The sequence below is a fragment of the Schistocerca nitens genome, chromosome 5, assembly GCF_023898315.1.
Source record: "Schistocerca nitens isolate TAMUIC-IGC-003100 chromosome 5, iqSchNite1.1, whole genome shotgun sequence".
NCBI lineage: Eukaryota > Metazoa > Arthropoda > Insecta > Orthoptera > Acrididae > Schistocerca > Schistocerca nitens.
The window spans coordinates 361,014,176-361,041,627 of record NC_064618.1 but is presented as its reverse complement, the minus strand read 5'-3'; the positions used below and the strand labels follow the sequence as shown (position 1 = coordinate 361,041,627).

Sequence of the window (27,452 nt, the reverse complement as noted above, 5' to 3'; positions counted from 1 at the left end):
GAACCTGCGACCGTAGTGGTCACGCGGCTCCGGACTGTAGCACCTAGAACCGCTCGGCCACCTGCTTGGAAGACAATCTCTCCATCTTCTCTGATGTTCCCACCCCTCCCTGTTGCTCTCTCACATTCTTCACCTCTCTTCTGAATGCTTTCTTCCATTAATTTTAGCCGCTTGTCTCTCAACCTTCCTCTTGAAGTCCTGTCTGCCATCTTCATTTCATGCATATTCCTAGGCATCCTGTTCTCGTGCATTCTCTGTATATGTCCATACCATTTGAATGTTTCTTTCTCAGCCTATTGTCGTAACAGTTATCTGCCTTTAATTTTAATTTCTCACATTTTGTTCAACTATTCAGAAACTACTCTTCCCTTTTACTCCCCTTGCTTTTTTCCTTTTCCTTCATGACCCAGGTTTCTGCAAAGTATAACAGACATGTCTGTTATGTTTGGTATATCACCTTACTGTTCTGGGAGTGTTCTTTGTTCCACATCATTCCTCTCACACTTCTGTTTTTCAGCATCTTCAGGTCATTCTAATACCATTAGAATTATACTTAATACCATTAGAATTATACTTAATTGTATAAGTGATTGTGCAAGGAAGAGGATGCTGGTAGACCTCCTTGATCCATATAATCTTATGCAAACCGTATTCTTTCCAACAAGAGTGCAAAGGAACAGTAGAACAACCATAGACAACATTTTTGTTCATTCCTCATTACTAGAAGGGCATTCTGTTAGCAAAAAGGTGAATGGCCTTTCAGATCATGATGCACAAATTTTAACTCTAAAAGATTTTTGTGCTGCATCACGTGTTAAATGTAGTCATCAGCTGTTTAGGAAAGCTGATCCAGTTGCTGTAGAGACATTTGTAAACCTCATCAAGGAACAAGAGTGGCAAGATGTTTATAGTGCTGATACAGAAGACAATAAATATAATGCTTTTCTCAAGACTTTTCTCATGCTCTTTGAAAGTTGCTTTCCGTTAGAACATTCAAAACAGGGTACTAGCACAAACAGGCAGCCTGGGTGACTGACTAGAGGGATAAGAATATCTTGTAGAACAAAGTGGCAATTATATCAAAATGTTAGAAACAGTCAAAATCTAAATGCAGCAGCCCATTACAAACAGTATTGTAAGGTGCTTAAAAATGTTATTAGGAAGGCAAAAAGTATGTGGTATGCAGATAGAATAGCTAGGTCTCAGGATAAAATTAAAACCATATGGTCAGTCGTAAAGGAAGTGGCTGGTCTGCAGAGACAGGTAGAGGATATAGAGTCAGTGTGTAGTGGGAATGTCCGTGTCACTGATAAGTCACATATATGTACAGTATTTAATAATCACTTTCTGAGTATAGCAGGTGAACTAAATAGAAACCTAGTCCCAACAGGGAATCATATAGCGCTCTTAGAAAAAAGTGTTCCGAGACTGTTACCTGAAATGCTCCTCCACGATACTGACAAGAAGGAGATTAAGTTAATAATTAAATCACTAAAGACCAAGAACTCTCATGGATATGACGGGGTATCTAGCAGAGTACTGAAGTATTGTTCTATGTATGTTAGCCCAGTACTTAGCCATATCTGTAACTTTTCCTTTAGGAGTGGTCGGTTTCCTGACCGATTAAAGTACTTGGTAGTGAAGCCACTTTATAAAAAGGGAGACATTGATAATGTTGACAATTTTAGACCTATTTCTATGCCATCGGTGTTTGCTAAAGTTATCGAGAAGGTTGTATATACAAGGTTACTGGAGCATTTAAATTCACATAATTTGCTGTCAAATGTTCAGTTTGGTTTTAGAAATGGTTTAACAACTGAAAATGCTATATTCTCTTTTCTCTGTGAGGTTTTGGACGGATTAAATAAAAGGTTGCAAACGCTAGGTGTTTTCTTTGATTTAACGAAGGCTTTTGACTGTGTTGACCACAAAATATTACTGCAGAAGTTGGACCATTATGGAGTAAGGGGAGTAGCTTACAATTGGTTCACCTGTTACTTTAAGAACAGAAAGCAGAAGGTAATTCTCTGCAATATTGAGAGTGGTAGTGATGTTCAGTCCCAATGGGGCACTGTTAAGTGGGGCGTTCCCCAAGGGTTGGTGCTGGGGCCATTGCTGTTTCTTATTGATATAAATGATATGCCTTCTAGTATTACAAGTGATTCAAAAATATTTCTGTTTGCTGATGACACCAGCTTGATAGTGAAGTATCTTGTGTGTAATATTGAAACAGTATCAAATAATGTAGTTCATGAAATAAGTTCATGGCTTGTGGAAAATAATTTGATGCTAAATCACAGTAAGACTCAGTTTTTACAGTTTCTAACTCACAATTCAACAAGAACTGATATTTTGATCAGACAGAATGGTCATATTATAAGCGAGACAGAACAGTTCAAGTTCCTAGGCATTCGGATAGATAGTAAGCTGTTGTGGAAAGCCCATGTTCAGGATCTTGTTCAGAAACTAAATGCTGCTTTATTTACCATTAGAACAGTATCTGAAATAAGTGACACTTCAACACGAAAAGTAGTCTACTTCGCATATTTTCATACGCTTATGTTGTGTTGTATTATTTTTTGGGGTAATTCTTCTGATTCAAAAAGGGTATTTTTGGCTCAAAAATGGGCTGTTCGAGCTATACGTGGTGTAAGTTCGAGAACCTCTTGTCGACCCCTATTCAATAGTCTGGGAATTCTGACATTGCCCTCACAGTATAAATTTTCTTTAATGTCGTTTGTTGTTAGCAATATCAGCCTATTCCCAAGAGTTAGTAGCTTTCACTCAGTTAATACTAGGCAGAAATCCAATCTGCATGTTGAATGCACTTCCTTGACTCTTGTGCAGAAAAGAGTGCAATATTCTGCTGCATCCATTTTCAATAAGCTACCACAAGAACTAAAAAATCTTAGCAGTGGCCCAAACTCTTTTAAGTCTAAACTGAAGAGTTTCCTCATGGCTCACTCCTTCTATTCTGTCGAGGAGCTCCTGGAAGAGCTAAAAGATTAAACAAATTCCAGTGTTACATTGTTGATTTTCTTTATTTAAACTTACAACTTGTCACCTGAATATGTTTTTTTATATTTCATTTTATCTGTTTCTAATATTGTGTTATAATTTCATGTATTGACTCGTTCCATGACCATGGAGACTTCTCCTTAATTTGGTCCCATGGAACAATAAATAAATAAATAAATAAATAAACTTCTTGTGGAAATGTAACCTACATAGAAGCCACCAATCTGAATTTTGTGTACATGATTTAATTGAATTACTTGCTCATAGTTTCCCCATTATTTACTTCAGTGTTTTACTGTATAATTTCTTAATGTACCTGTGTATCCTGGATTAATGAATGAAGAAAATTTTTGTTGTTGTTGTTGCAGGTGATGAAGAAGTCAGGGGACTCTACCGAGTTCGTCTAGTAGATTTTTGGCAACGCAATGGACCTTATTCTGATGTAATTGTGTATCCTAAAAGCAGAACTTAGGATGTGATTTCATCTTCTTTAATTAAATACTTATTCAGGATATATGTACAGTACTCGAAATAAACTAATAGGTGTGTTTCCACGTTGCGAACATGATATGAATGTACTACATATACATATATGTAAAATGGAAATGTATATAATAGAGTGAAACATTCCACATGGGGAAAAATATATCTAAAAACAAAGATGATGTAACTTACCAAACGAAAGTGTTTGCATGTTGATAGACACACAAATAAACACACACACACAAAATTCAAGCTTTCGCAACCAACAGTTGGTTGCGAAAGCTTGAATTTTTTGTGTGTGTTTGTGTTTGTTTGTGTGTCTATCAACATGCCAATGCTTTCGTTTGGTAAGTTACATCATCTTTGTTTTTAGATATATAAAATGGAAATGTGTTTCACATACTTTAAATAACATAAATTCTTGATGAATTATTGCTGAGCACACAGCATGTAAATAATTGTGTATTGTATAATTAAACTGTGTAACTGTAAGAGTATTTCTCTTATAGCAATTATTGAAAATGAATGAAAAAGGAACATATATAAAAATTTAAAACTGTAACACAATGTAAACAATCTTTTTAATGGCATAACAGTATGAAGATACATCACTTTTTTTATGGTTTCAAATCTTGAATAAAGCTTTTTATAGTTTGTTAGTTAGTTAGATAGTTAGTTAGTTTTGTACACAAACAAAATGGACTGCAGATGACCATCTTGAGATGAATAAACAAAAATTCCATGATAAATCACAGTGATATGGGATGAGTTGTTTTACATTCACAACACAAATTAATCTGTTAATATGGCTACATACTGAACTTATACAAGTGATTTCTTTTTAATATATATGTGTGAGTTAGTAATTCCCACCCACCACCTTATACACATTACAATAATAGAAGTTGAGTAACAGAAGCAGAAACTTTGATTTACTGGGGTATTATTGTGAGGATGTTATTGTTACTCAGTGAGATACCATTCTAGAATTCCTCACCTTAAGAATTTTGGAGAATGATCTCAGTAGCGAAACAGGTCATTAGTTATCGACAGCTCTCCTTTCATCTTTCTTATAGAGGGTCTTACAACTGCATCTTTAAATCTCTATGTAAAAATACTTTGAGTAAGTGATGCATTACATATTCCAGAAATACAGGCCATGTTACATGGGAACAAATCAATAGTACTCTGTTTGAAACACCATATCCAGAACTCCTTTTATTTTTGAGAGAGTGTCTTATTTTCTCAATTTCAGGAGAGGTTGGTGATACATTCCTATGGTTGAATGTTATGAGAGTTCTGTTTTTGACATACTACTATGATTTTTCTCTTATTCTGTTTGTCACTATATTTTCTACTGTATTTAAGAAATGATTATTAAACACATTTTCTATGTGTGACTCATCATAGCCCTTCCATTTAAGTCAATAGTGGTGTCGTCCTGTTCTGTGGCCAGTTGTCCTGTCTGTCATTTCATTAAATTCTGTATAACCTTACATCTGTTGTCGAGATTACTGATTTCTGATATAATATACTTGTTGTTTTATTTTTTAATAACTTTTCATAGTAATTATGAGTAGTTTTGGTAGTGTGAAACTACTGGAGGATTTCTACTTGTTCATGCCAACAAGTAAATTTATCTTTCCTTTCAGAAAATGCTTAAATCCTTGTGTTGATATATAATTTTTTACATGGGTGTTTAATGTCCTTTTTGATTAGCTTATGTGGAAAGCTGTTTTTAAAAAATGATGAACTTATTATGGAATAGATTAAATTTTATATCAGCATTTCATTTGTCATAAATTTCATCTCTTGCATTTGTTATTGTTATAAATTTCATCTCTTGTAAATTATTCTTAAAAATGTTTGTACTGGAATCATTAATTATTCTAATTTCTTCTGAGTAGTATCAGTACTGTGAACCACTACTTTATTTATCCCAAGTAATTGTGCATCATTATCAGAGAGAGTATTTGTTACTGGGTAGCAGTCATTCTCTTGCTATGAGTTCCATCAAAGAAAACATTATAAATTGTGGCCTTGCTGTCTTAATCCACCTGTGCTGGAAAGTTAATCACTGAGATCAAATTTTAGGATACAGACAACATTTCCTGGTCATTTTTCCTATCAAAATCCTCTAGGAGATATACACTGAAATCACCATGGACTATTAACTGCTTGTTGCTGTCCGACAGATAGCATGGTCAGGAATCCAAATTTCTCACAAACATTTCAAAATTTCCCAGTTACAATTAAAAGTGAACTTTTTTCATTGTTAATTCACAAGCACACACTTTTGTGTGTTAATAACTACAAAATCTACTTCCCTCAATATTTTTGAACTTGTGTTCTGTCTTAATGTATGTAACAACACCTTTTCCATATTAGTTATTCAGGAGTAAGATGCTTAAGTGCTGTCTTTTATATTTAGATTCTCTAACATTGTGCTTATATGGTTGCCTTCTATCTTTCCACAACTCTCCAAATTTTCTAAACAGTCAAGAAGCAATTCTATTTTATTGCTCGATCCTCTAATTTCTGATGAAATAACCTCACCTTACTTTTCTGTATATTCTTTAGCATTTCTGTTATTTTAACTTCTTTCACAACAAGGTGTCTGAATCCTGATTCTAACCTAAAAAGGTACCACTCTGTCACGAGTAAGCAGAGGGATCTTACTTTGTGTGATGCAAAAAGAAAGTAGTTCAGCTCAGCCAACCTTTCTTTTGCTCTCTTATTCAGGAGCAGGCCATGTTTAATGCAACATATTAATACAGAGTTTGAATAATTGCTGAGGGTAGAGGATCATCCACACACACGCACGGGCATGATTGATGTATCATCCCTAATTCATTTGCCTCATATGCAGCATGATTTGCATCTACATGTTTCTGGTAAAAGACTGTTTACCCTTTAGTGTCTGAAGTATTTTGTGGCAATTCTGTGGAAAAATGGCAGTGCAGCATTGCAGAAGCCATTGACAGCTGGCAGCGCAAGGCCTGGCTCAGCACCTTGACTCTCCGGGACAGTGTTAAGATAAGGATCTTACACAACAGCCCAAGCAGTTTCACCACCAGCAGACCATGCAACTGTTGCCTGGAACATGACCAAAAAAGGGGCCTCAGTACAACAATGAGCCACTATCTTTTGTAAATAGCTCCGACTTTTTAGCAAAAATGTTCATAGACTGACTAAAACAAGGAGGTTATGCTGGGCACTGCTGCATGATGGGTTAGCCCCGTTTCACACTGGGAAACTGATGATGATCACCAGTGACAGTCACTGGTAATTATGGTGAACACCCCTGGATCACCGGTGTCCGACACCACAGGTATCGCCAACTGATTAGTTAGTGAAATGGACTCGAGCGAGAAGGAACTTTTGTTAGTACTTCTAAGCAGGAGGAGAAGGAGGAGAATGAAGACAAAACGTTCATTAAACGTACATCCACTGCTACATGATTGGCTGGAGAAAGGATTGTTTTATACTCTTTATGTTGATCTGAGACAAGATGAGAAGAAGTTTTCTCAGTATTTTTGAATGTCGAAAACTTCATTTAATGAACTGCTAGGAGAAGAAAAAGAAGAAATCACAGGAATGGACACTATGCTGCAGAAGGCTATCCCAACAGAGGAAAAACTTCCTCTCACATTAAGGTAGGTACTATAATATTAAGTTACTTATTGGACGCATAGTTCACAGACTTCAGCTGGTATTAGTATACATTACAAATTATTGTAAAACTTTCATGGATACTCTACTTTCATTGTTGCTCTGCCTGTGCTGTTGAAAAGTTTATTAAGGATTCATCACTGTACTCAGAGGCTGTTGGCAAACACACAGATGGTAACTGATCAGACAACCTGGACTGTCCTCCAGTGTGGCCATGTACTCTTTGATGATGTGCACGGTCGTGATATGGACCCCCAGTAGTGTAATTTGGCACTGGTACAAATCCTATTTGGGATGAAGTGGAAGTGCTGTAATATTGTTGGGCATTAATAATGACATTCATAAAATCAGATTTCACTTTCAGTCTTGCATGACTGGGAATTATTTTTGATTCAGGCACTAAAAGAATACATGAACAAGCTATCTTCGTCTGCTTGTTGTGTTGAATTGTGTTTTGCAGCATACGTTTCCTTCAAAATGTTATACAGCAAATCATCTTCTTCTTCAAGACTCTTTTTTTCATGTGGCCTTTTTTGCGGTCGCACAGTAGTTTTTTTTCATGCCTCCTGGTCTAAATTTTCTCCTCCATCAAACTCATATCTGTCACTATCATCATCATTCTCAATACTAGAGGTAGTGTTCTTATGGTCAGTTGTTAAGAATCACAGCTGATCGATGTAGATATACTTCTTCCTACCAGTAGCTGCAGAATCACTCTTTTTGGTCTTTTGCCTTAATAACTTTCTGGTATAACTGGCCCTTAAGCTCTTCCATTTCGTTTGAAGGATTTTCCCAGCAACAAATAAAAACCACCACAATATTGTAATATTATCCTTAGGGTGTACGTGTGTGTGCATCTGAATGCGTGTCTATAAACCATATACTTTTGTAGTTTTGCTTAATACGCTTTATCTTTTTTTACCAATACTTGGGGGCCAGATCATCCATGATAGACTTACACTTTCAGTACAGAATTGATGTATCATCTATCTTGTATATTATACAAGACGTTTGTTCTGCCATATGACATAAAATGAAGTCAAAATCTTTTCCTTGCCTCTTCGAAGAGCTATGGCTTACCTCAGCTGCAGGATAAAAGGGCTAACTTTCCTCATTATGCGGGTGCAGTGGATGGAAAGCACATCGGAATTATAAAACCGACTTGCAGTGGTTCACTCTACTATAATTATAAGAACTACTTTTCCATTTTGTTGTTGGCTGTTTGTGATTCAATGTGCAAATTCTTGTTTATAGATGTTGGAGCGTATGGCAAATCGTCCGACTCAACTGTGTTTCGTAATTCAGTCTTAAATAAAAAAAATACATGATCATATGTTAGATTTCCCTGCACCCAAACCACTGTCATTCACTTTTGAAAGACCTATGCCATTCATGTTAGTAGGTGCTGAAGATTTCGGGTTGTCAAAATTTATTCTACACTCTTTTGGAGTAAAGTATTTAGATGTTAAAAAACCTGTGTTCACCTATAGACTGTTCAGAACAAGAAGGTACATTGAGTGTAGTTTTGAAATTCTTGCAAACAAGTGGCACATTTTCCATACACCATACGATGTTAAATTAGATTTGGCAGTGTCTATTGGAAAGACATGCTGCCTCCACGAAAACTTTGTGCATGATCATGATGGGATAGAGTTTGGAGATACATTAACTATTCAGGGATTGCAGGACATGTCACCTTGCTTTGTCCATGGAGGAAATATTGCGAACGGTATCAGAGATGATTTTGCAAACTACTTCATTAGCCTTGAAGGTGAAGTGCCTTGGCAGCTGCAAAAAACCTAATTGCTAGAAATGTTATCTGAACATTTATGTGGTTAGGCCTCATTGTTCATCTGGCATTGTATTTGTGATGTGCATTGTGCAATTATAGCTATGTTAACTGTAACAAATCATATTGTTGCATTCACTGAACTGATTGGAACTTACAATTAAAATTATCAAGTGTCAGGAACTTGTACATCAATAATATTATGATCAATAAATAAAATTCACTATTGTAGTAGCCACATATGCGTAAATAATTGTAACTAAGAATAATATTTTAACTGTATTTATTGTACCATAAGGCCTTAAGACAATGATGAGACACATCCTTAATTTTGTTATGAAAATTTTGAAATATAAGTATTTTTTTGTTAGATTTTCTTCTTCATGCACACTGTAGGGGTGAGTTCATGGTTTCCACACTCATCCATTTTGTCCCTTCTTATTGCATTAAGACTGCATAATGGTACACTTGATACTGGTTAATGCAAAAGAAAAGGGGTGAGGGATGCAAACGTGCTTGAAAGACTACCCTCCTAGCCTCATACAGGGGTGGCAGCTAAATTTTGCTAGTCTTTTATGCTCCGAAAAATAAGGTATTAAATTTGAAAAAGGAACATGCATCTTACCATTTTTGGTTTACTCATCCATGCTCTTCTCACTGAAATCAGGCACAAACTTCATTATAATTTCTTGCCATTAATTTGTTTTCACCACTTTGTTGCTATAGTCATCGCTTTTGACATCCCGAAGAGCAGGATGACTTTCTACTTCACTTATAAAATCTTCCGTGTTAATGAATGTGTACAGTATAATATACAATGAATGTTTCACGGCACTATCAGAAAATGACTGCCTGTCTGTTGGCAAATCTGCAGCGCTGTGTCTGTGATCTGTGTCCCAGTGCGAACACTTCAATTGAAACTAATGTACATCCAGTGGTGATTGCTATGAACACACTGACCATGACTGTCATGTGTGGTGAGGGTGAGTCACTGCTGCATCACAGTGGCTCGGTGAGACAGTATAGTGTTCCAGTGTGAATGCTCCAGTTCAAACGAATATATCTCTGTCGGTGATGGTCGCTGTGACCGTCACTTGTGTCCCAGTGTGAAATGGGCCTTAGCAAGCAGCCACCACTCCCTCAGCCAGCTGCCATGAGGACATCATCTACTAGTACAAAGCTCACCTGCCAGTACTTGGTGTTGCTACAATGATGGTCCACTCCATGCTCACCCAACAGCAGCTCAACTCCTGCCCAGGGGACAGCGGATTGTGAGTGGGATGGGTGCGGGCACCGTGGCACCTTGCCTGTCACTCGCAGAGGTGAGACTTTATGCTGGACGGCTGGCATCCTCTGCAAGTGTTCTGATAATCTACTGCACCACTAATGGTACTCACACAGGGTGACATGCTTAACTAGAGTGCATGCCACTAACAGACTATGGGCATCTGCATCCTATGGTACATATATCAGGACCTGCCAGCTGTTTGTCAGCTGACACTGTGCCACACATGTCTATTTTGGCATAAGCCACAATGGGCATAGCCATCACACTGCAGCATCTGAGTGTAGCCTCATGAGAGGTGATAAATTGATTATCTTGGTGGTACCATTTTAATGAGGTGGCACTGGCCTGTATCCTCACCAAGATGCACTACCATCACCCAGTCCTGTGCAGAAGTGGCCTGCCACCACTGGGTTGACTTCAATTGGTGAAAGAATTGGGATTGACAGTTCCTGCAACCACCATCCATGAATGAAACAGATGACTTGGTAACTGCAGGTTTCAGTTTTGTAAATATGTGGTGAGATGAATACTGCTTTTTCTCTCTGTCTCCTTCTTTTTCATTGTCTGTGTTGGCTGGTTGATTTGGGTAGAGGGGAGAAAACAGTGAGGTCATTGGTCCCATCAGATTAGGGAAGGAAGTCAGCCTTGCCCTTTCAAAGGAACCATCCTGACATTGCCTGAAGCGATTCAGGGAAATCACAGAAAACCTAAATCAGAATGGCTGGAATGCATGTCCAGTGTGCTAACCACTGTGCTCCCTCACTTGGTCATTGTCAAGGAGTACATATGTATGTGTGTGTGTGTGTGTGTGTGTGTGTGTGTGTGTGTGTGTGTGTGTGTGTGTGAGTTGTAGCAGCTGGTGCATTTACGTTACAAGTGAATGAAGCAAAGCTGTCTGAGAGACTGGCAGTATTTCAAGCTAGGGAGAAGGAAACAGATTTTCACAGTACTCCATGGTATGCAGAGGAGGTGCAAAGAAGACTTGACAACTTATGGGTTAAAAATGGACTTAAGGGCACAAGAAATAGAAAAATTTTCGAGAATACTTGTAAAAGAGAAGTGAGGAAGTAGGGAGGAAGGAGAAGGGGAAAGCTGAAATGGAGAGGAACCTGTGTCTAGGTTACCTATTCCTACAAGATGCCCAACCACCATTGTTGTAGTTAAGCCTGACAATACTGTGAAGAGTAAGACAATGCATAACAACTGGAAGGATGATCTTTTAAGCGAGAAAATTAATGAATAGGGTACTAGCCTTGCACAAATCCCTTGAAAATGTTTGCAACATGTGGAGTACTAATGTTGTGGAGCTCCAATATCACATGCAGTTGTCAAGTCTGAAGCAGCTGTGGTGCCAGACAATGTGAGTCTGGGTTGTACCTAAGTGAAGAAGTGTGTGACTTGCAAGGTAATTCATGTGCAGTAATAGCTACCATATTGGATGATAATGGGTGTTGTTTTGAGGCCTTGGAGCACGGACCAGATGCACAGGGAACTCCATGTGCCACTGATTTTTGCATCATATGGAGTGGAACTGCCAATGACGATGTCATAAAAATAAATGTCGTGTGGCTAGGGCCTCCCATCGGGTAGACCGTTTGCCAGGTGTAAGTCATTTGATGTGACGCCACTTCGGCGATTTGCACGTCAATGGGAATGAAATGATGATGATTAGGACAACACAACACCCAGTCCCTGAGTGGAGAAAATCTGCAACCCAGCCAGGAATTGAACCCGGGCCCTCAGGATTGATGTTCTGTCGCTCTGACCACTCAGCTACCAGGGACAGACACGATGTCATTATAGGTACCACAGGGAATCTACAGGAAGCTTGGTGGTGGTAGTTGTGTTGCAGATGCTGTGGAAGAAATGATAAAGATAACAATGTTATGAACAGGATAGATTGCTGCTCAGCATATAGAGGAGATGTTGAGTCACAGACAGGTACAGTAAAGAGAATACTATATACATTTAAGCTTTTGGCTAAAAGGCCGTCTTTCAGAGTTGAAAACACATAAACATTCTCAGAAACATAACACACACACACATTACCACTGCCTGTGGCTGCTGTGGTCGGAGTGTGGACTGCAACGATGCTCGATGGGAGCAGCAGTCTGGCATAGATGGGATTTGCTGTGGGGAGCAGGAGAGATAGAAAGGTACGGAGGGAGGATGGTATAATGCGGTTTCTGGGAATGTGGAGGGGCGTGGTGGGGACAAGTTAGGGCTGCTAGGTATGGTTGGGAGGTTTGGGGGATTGTGAGAAAGGTGAGTGAAAATGAGGTAAACAAAAAGGGGGGGGGGGGGGGGCGAAAGGCTAGTTGGCATGTTGGTGGAATAGAAGACTATATAATGTTGGAGTGGGAGCAGGAGCAGGGAAGGGGATAACTATGAAGGTGGAGAATAAGAACTAATGAAGGCTGAGGCCAAGAAGAGTTATGGGAACATAGGATGTACTGCAGGGACAGTTCCCAGCTGTGCAGTTCAGAAAAGCTGGTGTTTGCAAGAAGGATTCAGATGGCCCAGGCTGTGAAGCAGTCATTGAACTGAAGCAGCTATGTGACCTACAAACTGCAACCGCTGTGCTGCTTCTTATGTGGCATGGAAACCAACAAGCTCAGGCTCATGGTGGGCAACATGTTCAGCAACTGTGAGGTCCATCTGTCTCTTGCTCACAATTTGTGATTGGTCATTGATGCAGGCTGAGAGCTTGTTGGTTTTCATCGCCACATAGAAGAAAGCACAGTGGTTGCAGTTTGTCGGTCACATGGCTGCTTTCACACCTATCCTTGCCTCTGATGGATTGGAGATACCCTTGACCAGGTTGAGGTCAGGAGGGTCTTTGGAGGATGAATGGGATGGGTCTTACATCTAGAACTATTGTAGGGATATGAGCCACGAGGCAAGGGGTTAGGAGCAGGGGTGGACAAGGATATTGTATAGGTTTGGTGGTTAGCAGAATACCACTGTTGATGTGAAGGGGATGATAGGGGGTAGGATATTCCTCATTTCAGGGCATGATAAGAAGTAATTGAACCCATGGTGAGTATGTAATTCAGCTGCTCCAGTCTTGGTGGTACCGAGACGCAAGAAGAGTGCTCCTTGGTGGCCGAACAGTGAGTATGTGGGATGTGTTAGGTGACAGGACAGACAAGGCATGGGAGGGGGGTGTCTGTTTATGTACTAGGTTGGGAGGGTAATTTCAGTCTGTGGAGGCCTCAGTGAGACCCTAGATATATTTGAAGAGGGAAAACTATCACTACAGATGCAATGACTACTAGTGACTAGGCTGTATGGAAAGGACTTCTTGGTATGGAATGGTTAGCCACTGTTAAAGTGGTATTGCTCGTGGTTGGTAGATTTGATATGAGTGGAGATACTGATGCAGCCATCCTTGAGGTGGAGATCGACATCAAGGAATGTTGCTTGTTGGATTGAGGAAGACCAGGTGAAGTGAATTTGGGAGATGATGTTGAGGTTATGGAGGAATGTGGATAGGGTATAGTCAGCTTCAGGCCAATCACAAAGAGGTTATCAATGAGTTTGAAACAAGGTAAGCAGGAGTACCAGAAAGCTTAGCATTCCAGGAAGAATTCAGCTTGTGACTAGCACTAGAGTGAGAAAGATAAGTGAGATGACCTGTCAACATATTTTGATTGATAGTACCATTTGTGATTTATGTATGAGGGTAGGTTTGGGAACATATTTTCTAGGAAAGAATAAGGGGAACTGGGAACTGGTTTCACAGGGACAAAGCACCAAGTGATGTTACAAAACAATGAAAAACCACTGGATGGACAAAGGAGATTTGCTAAGGTTAATTTATGGAGATGGAACATGTTTGCTGTATCATTCTTAGTTTGTAAGTGGGAAGTGAGTGAGAGTTAATTATTGTGTGTGGGAGGCATTACAATGTGATTAGCATTAAGATATGTACTTTCTAGATTTAAGAGGGAATAAGGCTACTGAACAGTGCATGGGGCCCTTGAGAGAAATGTGATGAGGTGTAATGCAAGTTACCAGGACTAATGTGATGTTAGTAGTTGTAAGTTGTGGTGTACTTTCTCATGAGAACTAATGGACTATTAATAAGTGCGACAAAGATATAATCTTGTAGTTGAAAGTAAGGATCTAAATAAATAAATATTTTAGGAATTATTTGCAGCCTCTGAAGCTTGTGTTTCAAGATACCTAGAATTTATGGAGTGCAAATTTTTTCAATATTCTACATTGTTGGCCATGCATGTTGAGTTTTGTTGCAGACCAGTCCAGAGTAAAGACCTGGGGGCTGGTTCTTCCAAAGGAAGGAGCTGTTGTTGTGCCACCACTATTTTCTGGAGATTCTGTGGAATCATAACAGTGCAGCATTGCAGAAGCTGTAGATAGCCAGCAGGATGTCAGAATGTTGGTTACAGCAATGGAGCCATTTATACTCTGTGAGACAGAGCAGACCTGGCACCATGAACATGCCAGCGTAGGGGTAGAATAGTGTTCTTACAGCATGGGCCAAGTGGTTTCCCCACTGGCCGGCTGCAGAAATGTTGTCAGAAACATGACAAGGGGAGGTGCCTCAGCACAACAAATGAGCAGCTGTCTCTTATAAACAGCTGTTACTTTTTAGCAGGGATATTCACAGCCTGGCAGACTGACTTAATATGAGGGGCCAATATGGGGCTGTGCTGCACCATGATCAGTGAGCAGCCACCACGAGCCTGGCCAACTACTACCATGGCACCATCTACTAGTGTCAAGCCCACCTTCCAGGACTTGGTGCTGCTACACTGGTGGGCCAGCAGCAGCTTTACTCCCTCCCAGGGGCAGAGGATCATGATTCAGGTGGTATAGCCATCCTTTCCTCTGCACCACTGTGGGTGCTGTGGTGCTTATAAAGGCAAGACTTCCCACTCGGAGGCTGGCATCATCTGCAAATATTACAGACTTCTACTGCACTGCTGATGGCACTTTCAAAGCATGGCTTACCTAGCGGGATTCATGCATCTAGCAGGCTGCAGGCATCAGTATGCCAGGGTGCTTACATCGAAATACTGACACCTGCAGCCTGCTAGTGGCAATCACGCCAGTTAGGCATCTGCCAATTCTGTGCACCACAGACTTACCATACCATGGTTTTCTACTGCATCTCTTTCCTCTTGTGATTTTTGAAGAAAATGTCTGCAACATAAGTAGTTTGTAAACATTGGAGAATTTTGGAAGCACCTTTTTGTTCCATTTCTTTGCCAAAATGTTGTAATGCCTAATTTTATGTCTTTGCTTTCCCTCTGCTATTGCCACTTTATAATCGCCTATGTCTGATATTTACTATCATTTTCTGATATTTCATTAATTTGCTTTCATGCACTATTTGATCAGTTCCTAAATTGAATCATTTATTCTCTTTGTTTCATCATCTGTAGGTCAAAAAATAGGACAAAAAAGCAACATATTGGTTTTCCTCACATCTAGAGATGACGAATTCTATCACTGCCTTACTCTTAGTAACTCAGGCTGCGCCGTACTTTCAGATTCTAAGACATTACAAGGTATGTTTCTTCATTAATTGATTATATTATTTTCTTTATTGTGTTAGTTTTCCAGCAGAAGTAACTGTTTGCTCTTTCTATTTATGATGCTAATGCCTGTTGCTTCTGGCATTAGTCTTTTCAATTTTTGTCCTGTGTCTCCAGTTTTCCATGACAGTTAATAACAAAAAAATTAATGTTATATTAGAACTTAGTTTTTCTTAATTTTACTCTTTATCCACTACTAAGTTCACTTATCGTAACCTTTCATGTATGGGAGGGAAAGGGGCCTGATATTCTTCAGAAATTTGCTGTACGAAATAAGACTATGATGAACTTAAGAATACATGTGTATTGCGGGAACATTTTGTGTCACTCTTGGAATGGTTCTGTTGTCTTCTGCATATGTAAGCCATTGATCATTGCTAGCACCCACCATCATGGACATTTTTCATGCTAAAACTACAGAAGGGTCCCTCAATTCTCTGTCTCCTTCTTCTCTCTCTTTTCGCAAGAAGCCATTGTCATTTTGTGATGCCACTTTATTGTGAAAGTCTTCAGGTACTAGGGCTCTGTATTTTTAAGAACATGAGGAAGAAGCACCATAAATGCCACTAGAGAATTTACAGAAAATATAAGCACCTCATTGGACGAAGTTGCAAATGTTTCAGGAATATTCTGTGGTCTAACAGAAGTCTTTGATCCAGTGAATCACTCATTACTATGTTACAAACTTAGTAGCTATGGTAAAAAGGATACTGCCTTTCAGTGGGCCAATTATTACCTGATAGAAGGGAAACAAACAGTTATGTGAACATCAAATTCAGTTAATTGCTACTATGAATGGAAAACAATTTTCCAGACAGTCCTGCAGGGTTCAGTACTAGGTCCATATGTGTTCTTGTTATATATATAAGATTTACCATTAAATATGGATGCTCATTTGGGCTAAGTCACAGACGACACTTCAGTTCTGATAGAAAGTGGCACTATAGAAAAAATTCCAGATTGTGTACAAAATGTTCTAGGAAAACTTGTATCCTGGTTCCATGAAATGGAATAAAACTGAATGTTGCAAAGAACCAGATAATTCAGTTTATATCTCAGTTTATATCTCTGCTGTAACTTATTTTTAATCTGTTACTCAATATGGTATAATTTTCTGGGGAAATTCTGCAAATAGCACAAGGTTATTAAATCTTTAGAAGAAAATCATTAGAAATGGGTGTTTCCCCTAAAAATGAGTCATGGCATCTGTTACGTAAGCAATTAAAACTGCTAACCATTCCTTCAGTGTACACTTCTGAAATTTTGATTTTTGTATACAATATCCGATATAAATTTGAAAAGTACTACATTAACCACAGCTATAGTACTCATCATAAAGAGATTTCAAACTTTCCTCATATCAATTGAAACTTCATGCTCAGACAACACTATATAGGGGCTTAAAGTATATAAAAAACTACAAGGAAGAAGCATATTAAATGTGGATCTTGGCTCTCTGGAGAGGTAATTCCACAACATTTTAGTGGAGAAAAGTTACTGTACCATTGAAGAATTCATGGAAGACAACCTGACACTTTCAATAGTAGAAATATGTAGACTGTTTATCTGTAAATTCTTAATTTATAAAAAAATATATTGTATTTTTATTAAATGCACGTGCATAACTGTTGATATATAATTCATAACTTTCTAAAAATAACATGGAAAGATCTTTAGTAAATCATTCTATTATTTTTGAACTTGGCATGTCTCCTGTACAATGATCTAATGAGCTGTACATTGTATGTAATGAGACTAATAAATCACATTTCACATAAGCAGTGAATGGTTCCATCAGTGCCTATAAGTTTATGACCAATTGTAATAATAACTAAAGCATGATGACATTGATACAAGTTTTTAAACTGCAGTGTCCATCCGAAAAAGTAGTCTTCTGTGGGAATTTGTTTATTTTCTGTTATTTTTGGGTAGAGGTATAAATGAAGGGGTTGGTGGAAGAAAGCACTAACCCTCAGTTTAAAAAGGATTAGTCTGCTCACATAATCTGTGTTGTTTTCAAATGAACTAGAAAGCACTCTTTATTTATAAACTATTTTGTCTTGTGTATTTATGTCCTTGGCTTTGAAACTAATCAAAATTATAACAAGCAGTAGCACAAAACACACTTGTGGGTTAGCATTTACTTCCAGCAACACCTTCAGTTTGATAATGGTTGTACTGACATCATGAAGTTCTTGATTTTTTTCTGAAGTGTAACAACTGGTAATACTTATTTAGGTGTATTATCTTCTACAGTGATGTTATTTTCAGTCTATAAATTTAAATTCTGAGACTGCATACAACATGGCTAGATATGTATTAAGTTAGACCCTCTTTCTGTATATTTGGCAGTTTTTTATAGGACCCCTTCAAACTTCAACAGTGCAAACTGATGTTTGGTTACATGTTGCACTAGTTGTTACTTTTGTCTTATTGATTCAAGGAAATAGTACATCAAATTAGTTTTATCTTTACCCCTTATGCTAAATGTGGTGTGCTGCTTCTTTCTAGTTTGACACAATTATCTTACAGTAATGCCATGAGAAAGTTTTTACATATGTGTATGGTCCAAAACAAAACATTACTGAGTTATTACTCTGTTTAGTAATTAACATAAAATGAAATATACAGTATTTCATGAATTTTGTTGTTCTGATGTCATAGACATCCAAGAGGCCTTCCTCATTATAGGATTGTGGTATTAACACCATGTACTATAATGTGTCTAATATACATATAAACATTAGTCAGTCTATAGAGCTTGTATTTTCGATAATTACTTTTGCACACTTTCTTGTTTCTACATTGTTCTCAGTTGATTTGAGATAGAGAGGGGATGGGGAACACCAAAAGGACAAAGTATCAAGATTCACTCTACATAATCTTTTTCCACTTACCACTTGGAGGTTTCAAATCTCAACACATGTTGTGACAGGACACAAAAATATCAATCCCTTGAAGCAATTTGCCCTATTTCTTACGCAAAGTAAAAAATTCATTATGCAAAGTACTTTATGAAGAAATAGCTGCTGCCTTCTGTTGATGAAAAGGGTGAAATCCTAGTTTAGTTTATGAAAGAACACTTATAATAATTTCATCAGATATTTTACATCTTTGAAGAAATTAGTAAGAAACTGTGAAAACAACAAAAATAATGTAGGTTTGGGAGTCTTCTACTTCTCCCAAAAAGTGTGTGAACACAATAAGAAAAAAATCTTTTATGTTGTTCTCATTATGTGCTTTTTCTTTTTTTTCAGGCTGCAATATTTTTTTTAATAAATTACGTCAGTGTGTAATTATGTAAATTGCACCTGCACATCACAAAGTAAACTAGTGAATGGCAGGGAATACCATAAGGTAACAAACTATAGCACACACGCTCAGGGCAATCCACTCTGATAGAAGGAGCAGACAGTAAATTAACATGTAAATGTAATACAAGTAATAAAATGTAACATGATTTTATGCTAAATGGTTTATAACAAAAAAATTGTTTATGCAGGAAAGTAGTCTTCAGTCATATTACACTTGAAAAATTTCATTCAAAGAACTATGTCTCCCAGTTCTCAGTGTATGAGATCATCTTCATAAAATCTCCCCTGAAAGCATGAGAAAACTCCAAAAACTTTCAAACATTTTTTTTTCCAGTGATATGAATATTTGAATATATTTTAGTCCTTGATGAGTGGAAAATGATGATGCGAATTCTCCACTTTTTTTATAAATCTGAGACTGATTGTGACCACTCGACAGGCATCTAATCAATCACTTTTGATGAAAACTCCTTTGTAAAGTATAAAGGAACATTTTGCATGATAAAAGTTGGTTCTCATGTAATGTGACAGAAGCTTTTGGTTAGCACATTAGATTGCTAGAAATTCTATATGTCTGTTTATACTAATTATTTTATTTTTATTTACAGTATCAGCTCACATTGTGTAATTCAAAATTTTGTTTTGATTTCCTTTTAAGAAATTGTACCTAACTCAGTGAACACTTATTGGAAATCAGAACCACGTCTCACTCACAGTGATGTATCACTAACATTGCAAAGTCTGAGAATGCCGCTCCTCTTAATTTTGGCTCTCATCTTTCAGAACAGTCCTTTGAAGAAATTTAGGTATTTCACTCAACACATTAAAACAAAATACCTTTATTCTGATGAAACAGTGGAAACTTGAGGTTGGAGTGTCAAAAATATAAGGAAAACCCACCATAAAGGTGGTATGTTGAGTTGCAGACAGGCACAATGAAAAGACACATACACATTAGCTTCCATCCAAAGCCTTCTTCAGAACAGGAACCACACACACATTCATTCACATGAGCGAGCACACTTCAGGCATGAAAGGCAGCTGTCTGCAGCAGCTTGGACTGGAATGCAGCCATCATGTTAAGTGAAAGCAGCAATCTGGAGGGTAAGGGGAAGGGGAAGTGATAGCAGGGTATGGGTGGGGGGAGAGAAGAGCATTGTCTGGCGGAGCATGCAGGGACTAGACTGCAAACAGGTAAAGTGTCAGAGGAGGCTGCGCGGCAAGAAGGTGGGGAGGGGAGGGAAGAATGGTGAGTGAAAAAGGGATGGAGCAGGGAAGGGGAAAGATGGGCGAGTGTGTTGACATAAGGTGGCACACAAAGAGGGCAGGAACAAAAATAGGGAGGAGATGAGAGGACAGAGTGGCGGGAACTGTTGGGTGCAGGGTGTGGGGAAAGTAGGTTACTACAGGTTGAGGCCAGGATGATTTTGGGAGCAGAGAAATTGTTGTAAGGATAACTGCCGTCTGAACAGTTCAGAAAATCTTTCAGTGTAGGGGAGGATCCAGATGGTGTAAGTGGTAAAGCAGCCATTGAAATCAAGCATGTTATGTTCAGCTGTATTTTGTGCCAAAGGTGGTATACTTTTCTCTTGGCCACAGTTTGGCATTGGCAGTTCATCCTGGTGGACAGCTGGTTGGTGGTTATGACTACATAAAAAGTTGTGCAATGATTGCAGCAGAATTGACATATGCTTTCACAGGTGACCTGATCTCTGAAGTGGTAGGATAAGCCTGTGACAGGACTGGAATATGAAATGCTGGGTGGGTGGGTTGGGCAAGTCTTACACCAGTGTCTTCAGCAGGGATGTGATCCCTTGTGGGAAGGGTTTGGGATTGGGAGTGGTGTAGGGATGGACTAGGATGCAGTGGAAGTTGGGTGGGTGACAGAACACTGCTTTAGGTTGGGTGGCAATGATCTTGGCAAGGATGTCCCTCATTTCAGGGCATGATGATAGGTAATCAAACTCCTGATGAAGAATGTGGTTCAGTTGTTCTAGTCTCGGGTGGTATTGGGTGATGAAATGATCACTCCTTTGTAGCTGGTTCTTGCAGTTAGTGGGAGGATTGGGGATGTGTGGTGAAATGATATGTGAATGTACGTGATGATGAGAGCATTCCTTTGTAGCTGGTTCTTGCAGTTGGTGGGAGGATTGGGGTTGGTGTGGGGAAATGACATGGGATGGTACTGGGTGATGAAGGGAGCACTCCATTGTAGCTGGTTCTTGGAGGTGGTGGGAGGATTGTGGGTGTGTGGGGAAATGGCACAACTCTATCTATATTAAGCCCATAGCTCATTCCTCATACAGCTTACTAACTTTATCCTAACTCACAAATACTTCTTCTTTGAAGGGAAGGTGTACAAACAAATCCACAGCATAGCCATGGTCACCCACATGGCACCATCCTATGCCACCCTGTTTATGGGCTGTCTAGAGGAGATCTCCCTAGCCCCCCAAAATGCCAAACCCCTAGTCTGGTCCAGGTTTATTGATGATATCTTCATGATTGGCCAAGACACCGTATCCTCATTCCTGCAAAACATCAACACCTCTCCTACCTTCTTCACCTGGTCCTCCTCAGTCCAGTGTGCCACCTTCCTGGATATTGACCTCCTCCTCTCTGATGTCTCCATCCACTCCTCTGTCCACAGTAAACCCACCAACCACCAACAGTATCTGCATTTAGACAGCTGTCATCCTTTACATACCAAGAAATCCCTCCCACACAGCCTGGACACTTGGGGATGGCATATCTGCAGTAACAAGAACTCCCTTGTCCAGTAAGCTGAGGGTCTTACCTAGGCCTTCACAGACAGGCACTGTCCCAGACCTAGTCCATGAACAGTTCTCCCGTGCCATTTCTCCACACCCTTCCCCCAATCCTCCCACCACCCACAAGAACCAGCTACAAAGGACTGTCCCCTTTATCAACCAGTACCACCCTGGACTGAAACAACTGAACCAGGTTCTACATCAGGGCTTTGATTACCTATCATCATACCCCAAAATGAGGGACATCCTACGTAAAATCCTTTCCACCCCTCCTAAACTACATCACTCACCCACCTTCACAATATCCCAGTCCATCCCTATGCCATTCGCAATCCAAATCCTGTGGAAGACCCAGGTGCAAGACGTGCCCAACCCACCCACCCAGCACTTCGTATTCCAGTCCTGTCACAGGCTTATCAGACCCCACCAGAGGCTGGGCCACCTGCGAAGGCAGCCGTGCCATATACCAAATGTGCTCCAATCACTGTACAGCTTTCTAGTTTGGTGTCCTGTCACCAGGATGAACACCCATTGCCAAACTGTGGCCAAGAACAAAGTAGACCACCCTGTGTCACAACATGCGGCTGAACATAACATGCTTGATTTCAATGGTTGCTGCACTACCTGAGCTGTCTGGCTCCTCCCATACACCACCAGATTTTCTGAACTGTTCAGATGGGAGTTAGCCTTACAAAATATTCTCCACTCCTGAAATGATCCTGGCCTCAAACCATGGTAACCTACTTTTCCCACAACCTCCACCCAACAGTTCCCACCTCTCTATCCCATTACCTCCTCCCTCTTTTCATTCCTTCACCCTCTTTGTGTGCCACACTCTGCCAACACACCCACCAATCTTTCCCCTTCCCTGCTCCACTCCTTTTTAGCTCACCATTCCTCCCTCCCCACCTCACATTCATGCTCCACAGCCTCCTCCGACGCTGCACCTTTTTGCAGTCTAGTCCCTGCACACTCTGCCAGACAGTGCTCTTCCATACCTGACACCCATAATTTACTGTCGCTCACCTTCCCCACCCCTTCCATATTGTTGCTACTGTTCTATATGACAGTTGCATTCTCATCTGAGCTACTGGAGATGGCGGTCACATGTGTGTGACATATGCTTGCTTGTGTGAATGGATGTGTCTGCATGTTTCCTTTTCTGAAGAAGAAGAAGGCTTTGGCTGATAGCTAATTGTCATCTTTATGGTGAGCAGCAATCTATCTTTTCCATATATTGTTTATTCTGATGAATATTTGTGTTTAAAAAATGATTTTTTATTTACTGTGAATTAACTGCAACATCAATAAAGATATTATACATTGATAATGCTCATAATGTAGGGGGCAGCCAAACGAAAATGAGGCAGATAAAAAAATGTAAGCAAATTATTTATTATTTAAAAAGTAAAAGCCATAACTATTAATACAGTTATACCACTGTGAGACAAAGCAGTCAATACCTTAAGTGAAAAATGTTTGGTTGTCTACAGAACCATGCACTTCTTTGTCCAAAGCAAATTGAAGGCCACAAATGTCTTTCCTCGGGGTTTCAAAAATATGGAAATTGTGACTGTCGGCAGGATGTGTAAAGGCATCCCAGCAAAACTTCTTAAGCATACTGGAAACAGCCTTGGCAATGTATGGATGAGCCCACATGTTTTGGCTGTGCTGCAGAAGATTAACTGGGAGGTCCTTACACTTTCTCCATACAGTCCCAATCTCTCTACATATGATTCCCACACTTTTAGAGCTCTGAAGAAAAACATCCATGGCTGCTTGCTGATTTTGTTCAGACAAAGAGGTGCACACCTGTGTACAATCATGGTTCCATAGGCATTTACAAGCAATTTTCCTTAAGGCACTCAGCACTTCATTTCACAGTGGGATAATTGTATCAATGGTTACACAGCAAGTACTTTTGAAATAATAAACAGTGTACTAACTTTTTAGGGTTCTGTATCTCAATCAGTAAAAGCAGAACCCCTATAATATCACTCTGTCATCCGTCTGTCTCTCTGCCAGTCTGTCCGTCTAACTGTTAAAACCCTTTTCCTCAGTTGTAGGTGGACATACCAAATTGAAATTTATGTCAAATGCGAAAGTCTATGGTTCCTTGGCAGTGAAAAAATCTGGATCTTCTAAGTCAATGGAATCAAAAGATATGGTCATTTATGTCACATATTTTGAAACTTGCAAACTCACTCATCAAAACCTATAGGGTACTTCCCATTGACTAGATCAAAGTTTAACAGTGCATGTAAAGATAAAAATCTGAAAAGTGTTATATCACACAAATATTTTTTTGTCATTTGTTATCTGACTTCAGATAGTTAAAACATTCTTGAAAGTCTTGGAATTCCTGGGACTGATATCCTGCCAGTATCAATGTCAATAACAGGCAAAAATTGTCGAGATTCTTGATTTCTGTGATGGGTGTACAGTCTGTAGGCCTATATATAATTAAGTTTGTATGGAAAACCAAGCCCACATCCACACCCATGCCTGCGCACCTTTTACCCTACATCCTGCCAGCTGTACACACAGTGTAAGAATAGCATTTTCGCAGGTGGAGTAGGGGTTATGTTAGATGAGGTGGGTAGAGAGAGAGAGGAGGGAGGGAGGAAGAGGGTTGAGGATGGGTAGCTAGCAGCTCAGAAGGAGACAGTAGTTTTATTAGCTTGAAATGTGGGAGGGAGGGATGGCAGATGTGTGGGCTAGATATGTGATGCAGTCACTGGAGCTAGTGAGGTGTGGCACACAATGAAGGTGAGGTGGAGATGTGGCTTGAGAAGGGGTGGTAGGGCAAAGGGGGGGGGGGGAGGGGAGGGGGAAGCTATTGGGTAGAGGGAGTGGGGACAGTGGGTTAATGGAGATTGAGGCCAGGAGTGTTGGGGGAGTGAAGGATGTGTTGCAAAGATAACTACCATCTGCATAGTTCAGGAAAGCTGGTGGTGAAGGGAATGGTCCAAATGGGCTGTGTTGTGAAGCAACCATTGAAATTGGTCATATTTTGCTCATCTGTGTGCTGTGCCACCGGATGATCAGCTTTGCTCTTGGCCACAGTTTGGTGTGGCCATTCATTCTTGTCATACCAACATAAAAAGCTGTGTGATTCCAGCAGAGTTGTTATATGACATAGCTGCTTTCACAGGTGGTTCTGCCTCTGACAGGATAGGATAAACTTGTGACAGGACTGATACTACTGAAAGAATTTCCATCCATGTTCACCAACACCTCCTACCAATTGCCGAAACCTAGCATCGTACATCAGTAATGCTAACCATTTCCTTCACTGACTCTTCACAAACCCAACCCTTTTACCGAGTGAGATGGTGCAGTCGTTAGCACGCTGGACTCGTATTTGGGAGGATGAGGGTTCAAATGCACATCCGGCCATCCTGATTTAGGTTCTCCATGGTTTCCCTACATCACTTACACAAATGCTTGGATGGTTTCTTTTAAAGGATATGGCCAATTTCCTTCCATATCCTTCCCTAATCCAATGGGACCGATGACCTTGCTGTTTGCTCCCCTCCCCTCAAAATCAACCTACCGACCACCCCTTTACTTTCGTTATCCCTGCTCATCACTGTTGAAGCTACTCCAGTACATGTTAATGTCCCTCATGCCCATGGCCTTGCCACTCCTAATGTCCTTCCGACTCCAAACCCAGTACCTCATTCCTTGTAACACCTTACCAACAATATCCTGATAAACAAACCTCTCAGAAAACCCCAAACCCTTTGTCTTTTTCAGTCCCATTGATGACATCTTCATGATCTTTACTCATCACCAAGACACCCTATCCTCATTCCTCCACAACGCCAACACCTTCTCTCCCATATGCTTCAACCTGTCCTCCTCAACCCAATGTACCACCTTCTGGACCTGGAACTCCCTTCTCTGATGGCTCCATCCAGCTTCCTGATGGCACAATCCACACTCCTGCCCATATTAAACCCAACAACCACCAACAGTGCATGCAGACTGACAGCTGTCATCCCTTCCACATTAAAAAATCTCGCCAACACAGCCGGGCTACCTATGAATGGCATATCCCAGTATGCTGAAGGCCTCATGATGTCAGTTAGGCACTGCCTCCCAAACCTAGTCTGCAGACAGATTTCCCCTGCCATATCCTCATGCACTCTTAATCCTTTATAAAACATCGTTCCTGTGAAACACAACTAGCTCTTTATTCACAGAAGTGTTGAGTGTTACTGACAAGGGATTTCAGATCGATTCCATATTTCTGGATTTCTAGAAGGCTTTTGACACTGTACCACACAAGCGGCTCACTGTGAAATTGTGTGCTTATGGAATATCGTCTCAGTTATGTGACTGGATTTGTGATTTCCTGTCAGAGAGGTCACAGTTCATAGTAATTGACAGAAAATCAAGTAAAACAGAAGTGATGATACAGGATTTGGGATGGAAATCATTAAAAGAAAGGCGTTTTTCATTGTGACGGAGTCTTCACACAAAATTCCAATCACCAACTTTCTCCTCCAAATGTGAAAATATTTTGTTGACACCGAACTACTTAGGGAGGAATGATCACCACGATAAAATAAGGGAAATCAGAGCTCGTACAGAAAGATATAGGTGTTCATTCTTTCCGTGCGCTATACAAGATTGGAATAATAGAGAATTGTGAAGGTGGTTCTATGAACCCTCTGCCAGGCACTTGAATGTGATTTGCAGAGTATCCATGTAGATGTAGACGTAGAATCCTCCCACCACATCCAAGAATCAGCTACAAAGGTGCACACCCCTTGTCACCCAACATTGCCCTGCACTGGGACAGATGAATCATATCCTTCATCAGGACTTTGAATATCTATCGTTATTCCTAGAAATGAGTGACATCCTACCCAAGATCATTCCCACCCCTGCTAAAGTGGTATTCCATTGCCCACCCAACCTACACGACATCCTGATCCATCCCTATGCCACTCTCACTTCCAACCTCTAAACACAGGGATCATATCCCTGTGGAAAATCCAGAAGCAAAACCTGTCCTTCCTACACCACCCACTACTTACCACTCTAGTGCTTGCACAGGGTTATCCTATCACATCAGAGGCAGGGCCACCCGTGAAAAAAGCTGTGTCATGTAACAACTGTGCTGCAATCAGTGCACAGCTTTTGATATTTAATTGTTGTTTATTGAACTGTCCAGAAAGACCAATGTCTATCGCCTTCAAAGCACGATACACAGGAACGCTGCGCCGCCAGCGACGACGGTAACCTCGTCGCAGAGGCATTGCTGTGGCACGTTAATACAGGTAAACGTAGCAAGCCAACGCCCAGCGAGACACCCAGGGCTATGCGTCCGCACTCCTCGACGTTCGCAGAGCGAATGACGCTCCGTGCTGCGGCGCAGCTGCAGCCGGCAGCGGCCCTTATCATGACGTAAATGTCCGGTCTGCGCCAGCGCGCTTATCAGACTCTTGCGCAACCAACCGGAAGTGAATTTTCCAGCAACACGGGCCTAGTAATACTAGGGCCCGTGTGCCCCCCGTTTGAATGCGCGCCACGATTTGAGTC

At 40.2% G+C, this 27,452-nt stretch overlaps 1 protein-coding gene across 4 annotated transcripts in view; it reads left to right on the top strand.

Moving 5' to 3' along the window:
• LOC126259455 (alpha-L-iduronidase) overlaps window positions 1-3,717 on the top strand; it is a 231,075-nt gene extending 227,358 nt beyond the window's left edge. For all 4 annotated transcript variants that reach the window (XM_049956279.1, XM_049956277.1, XM_049956276.1 and 1 more), the window contains one exon: window positions 3,387-3,717. In XM_049956279.1, the coding sequence (XP_049812236.1) occupies window positions 3,387-3,490 (104 nt within the window). In that variant the 3' untranslated portion in view covers window positions 3,491-3,717. The remainder of the gene's footprint in view (window positions 1-3,386) is intronic.
• Window positions 3,718-27,452: the final 23,735 nt, after the last annotated feature.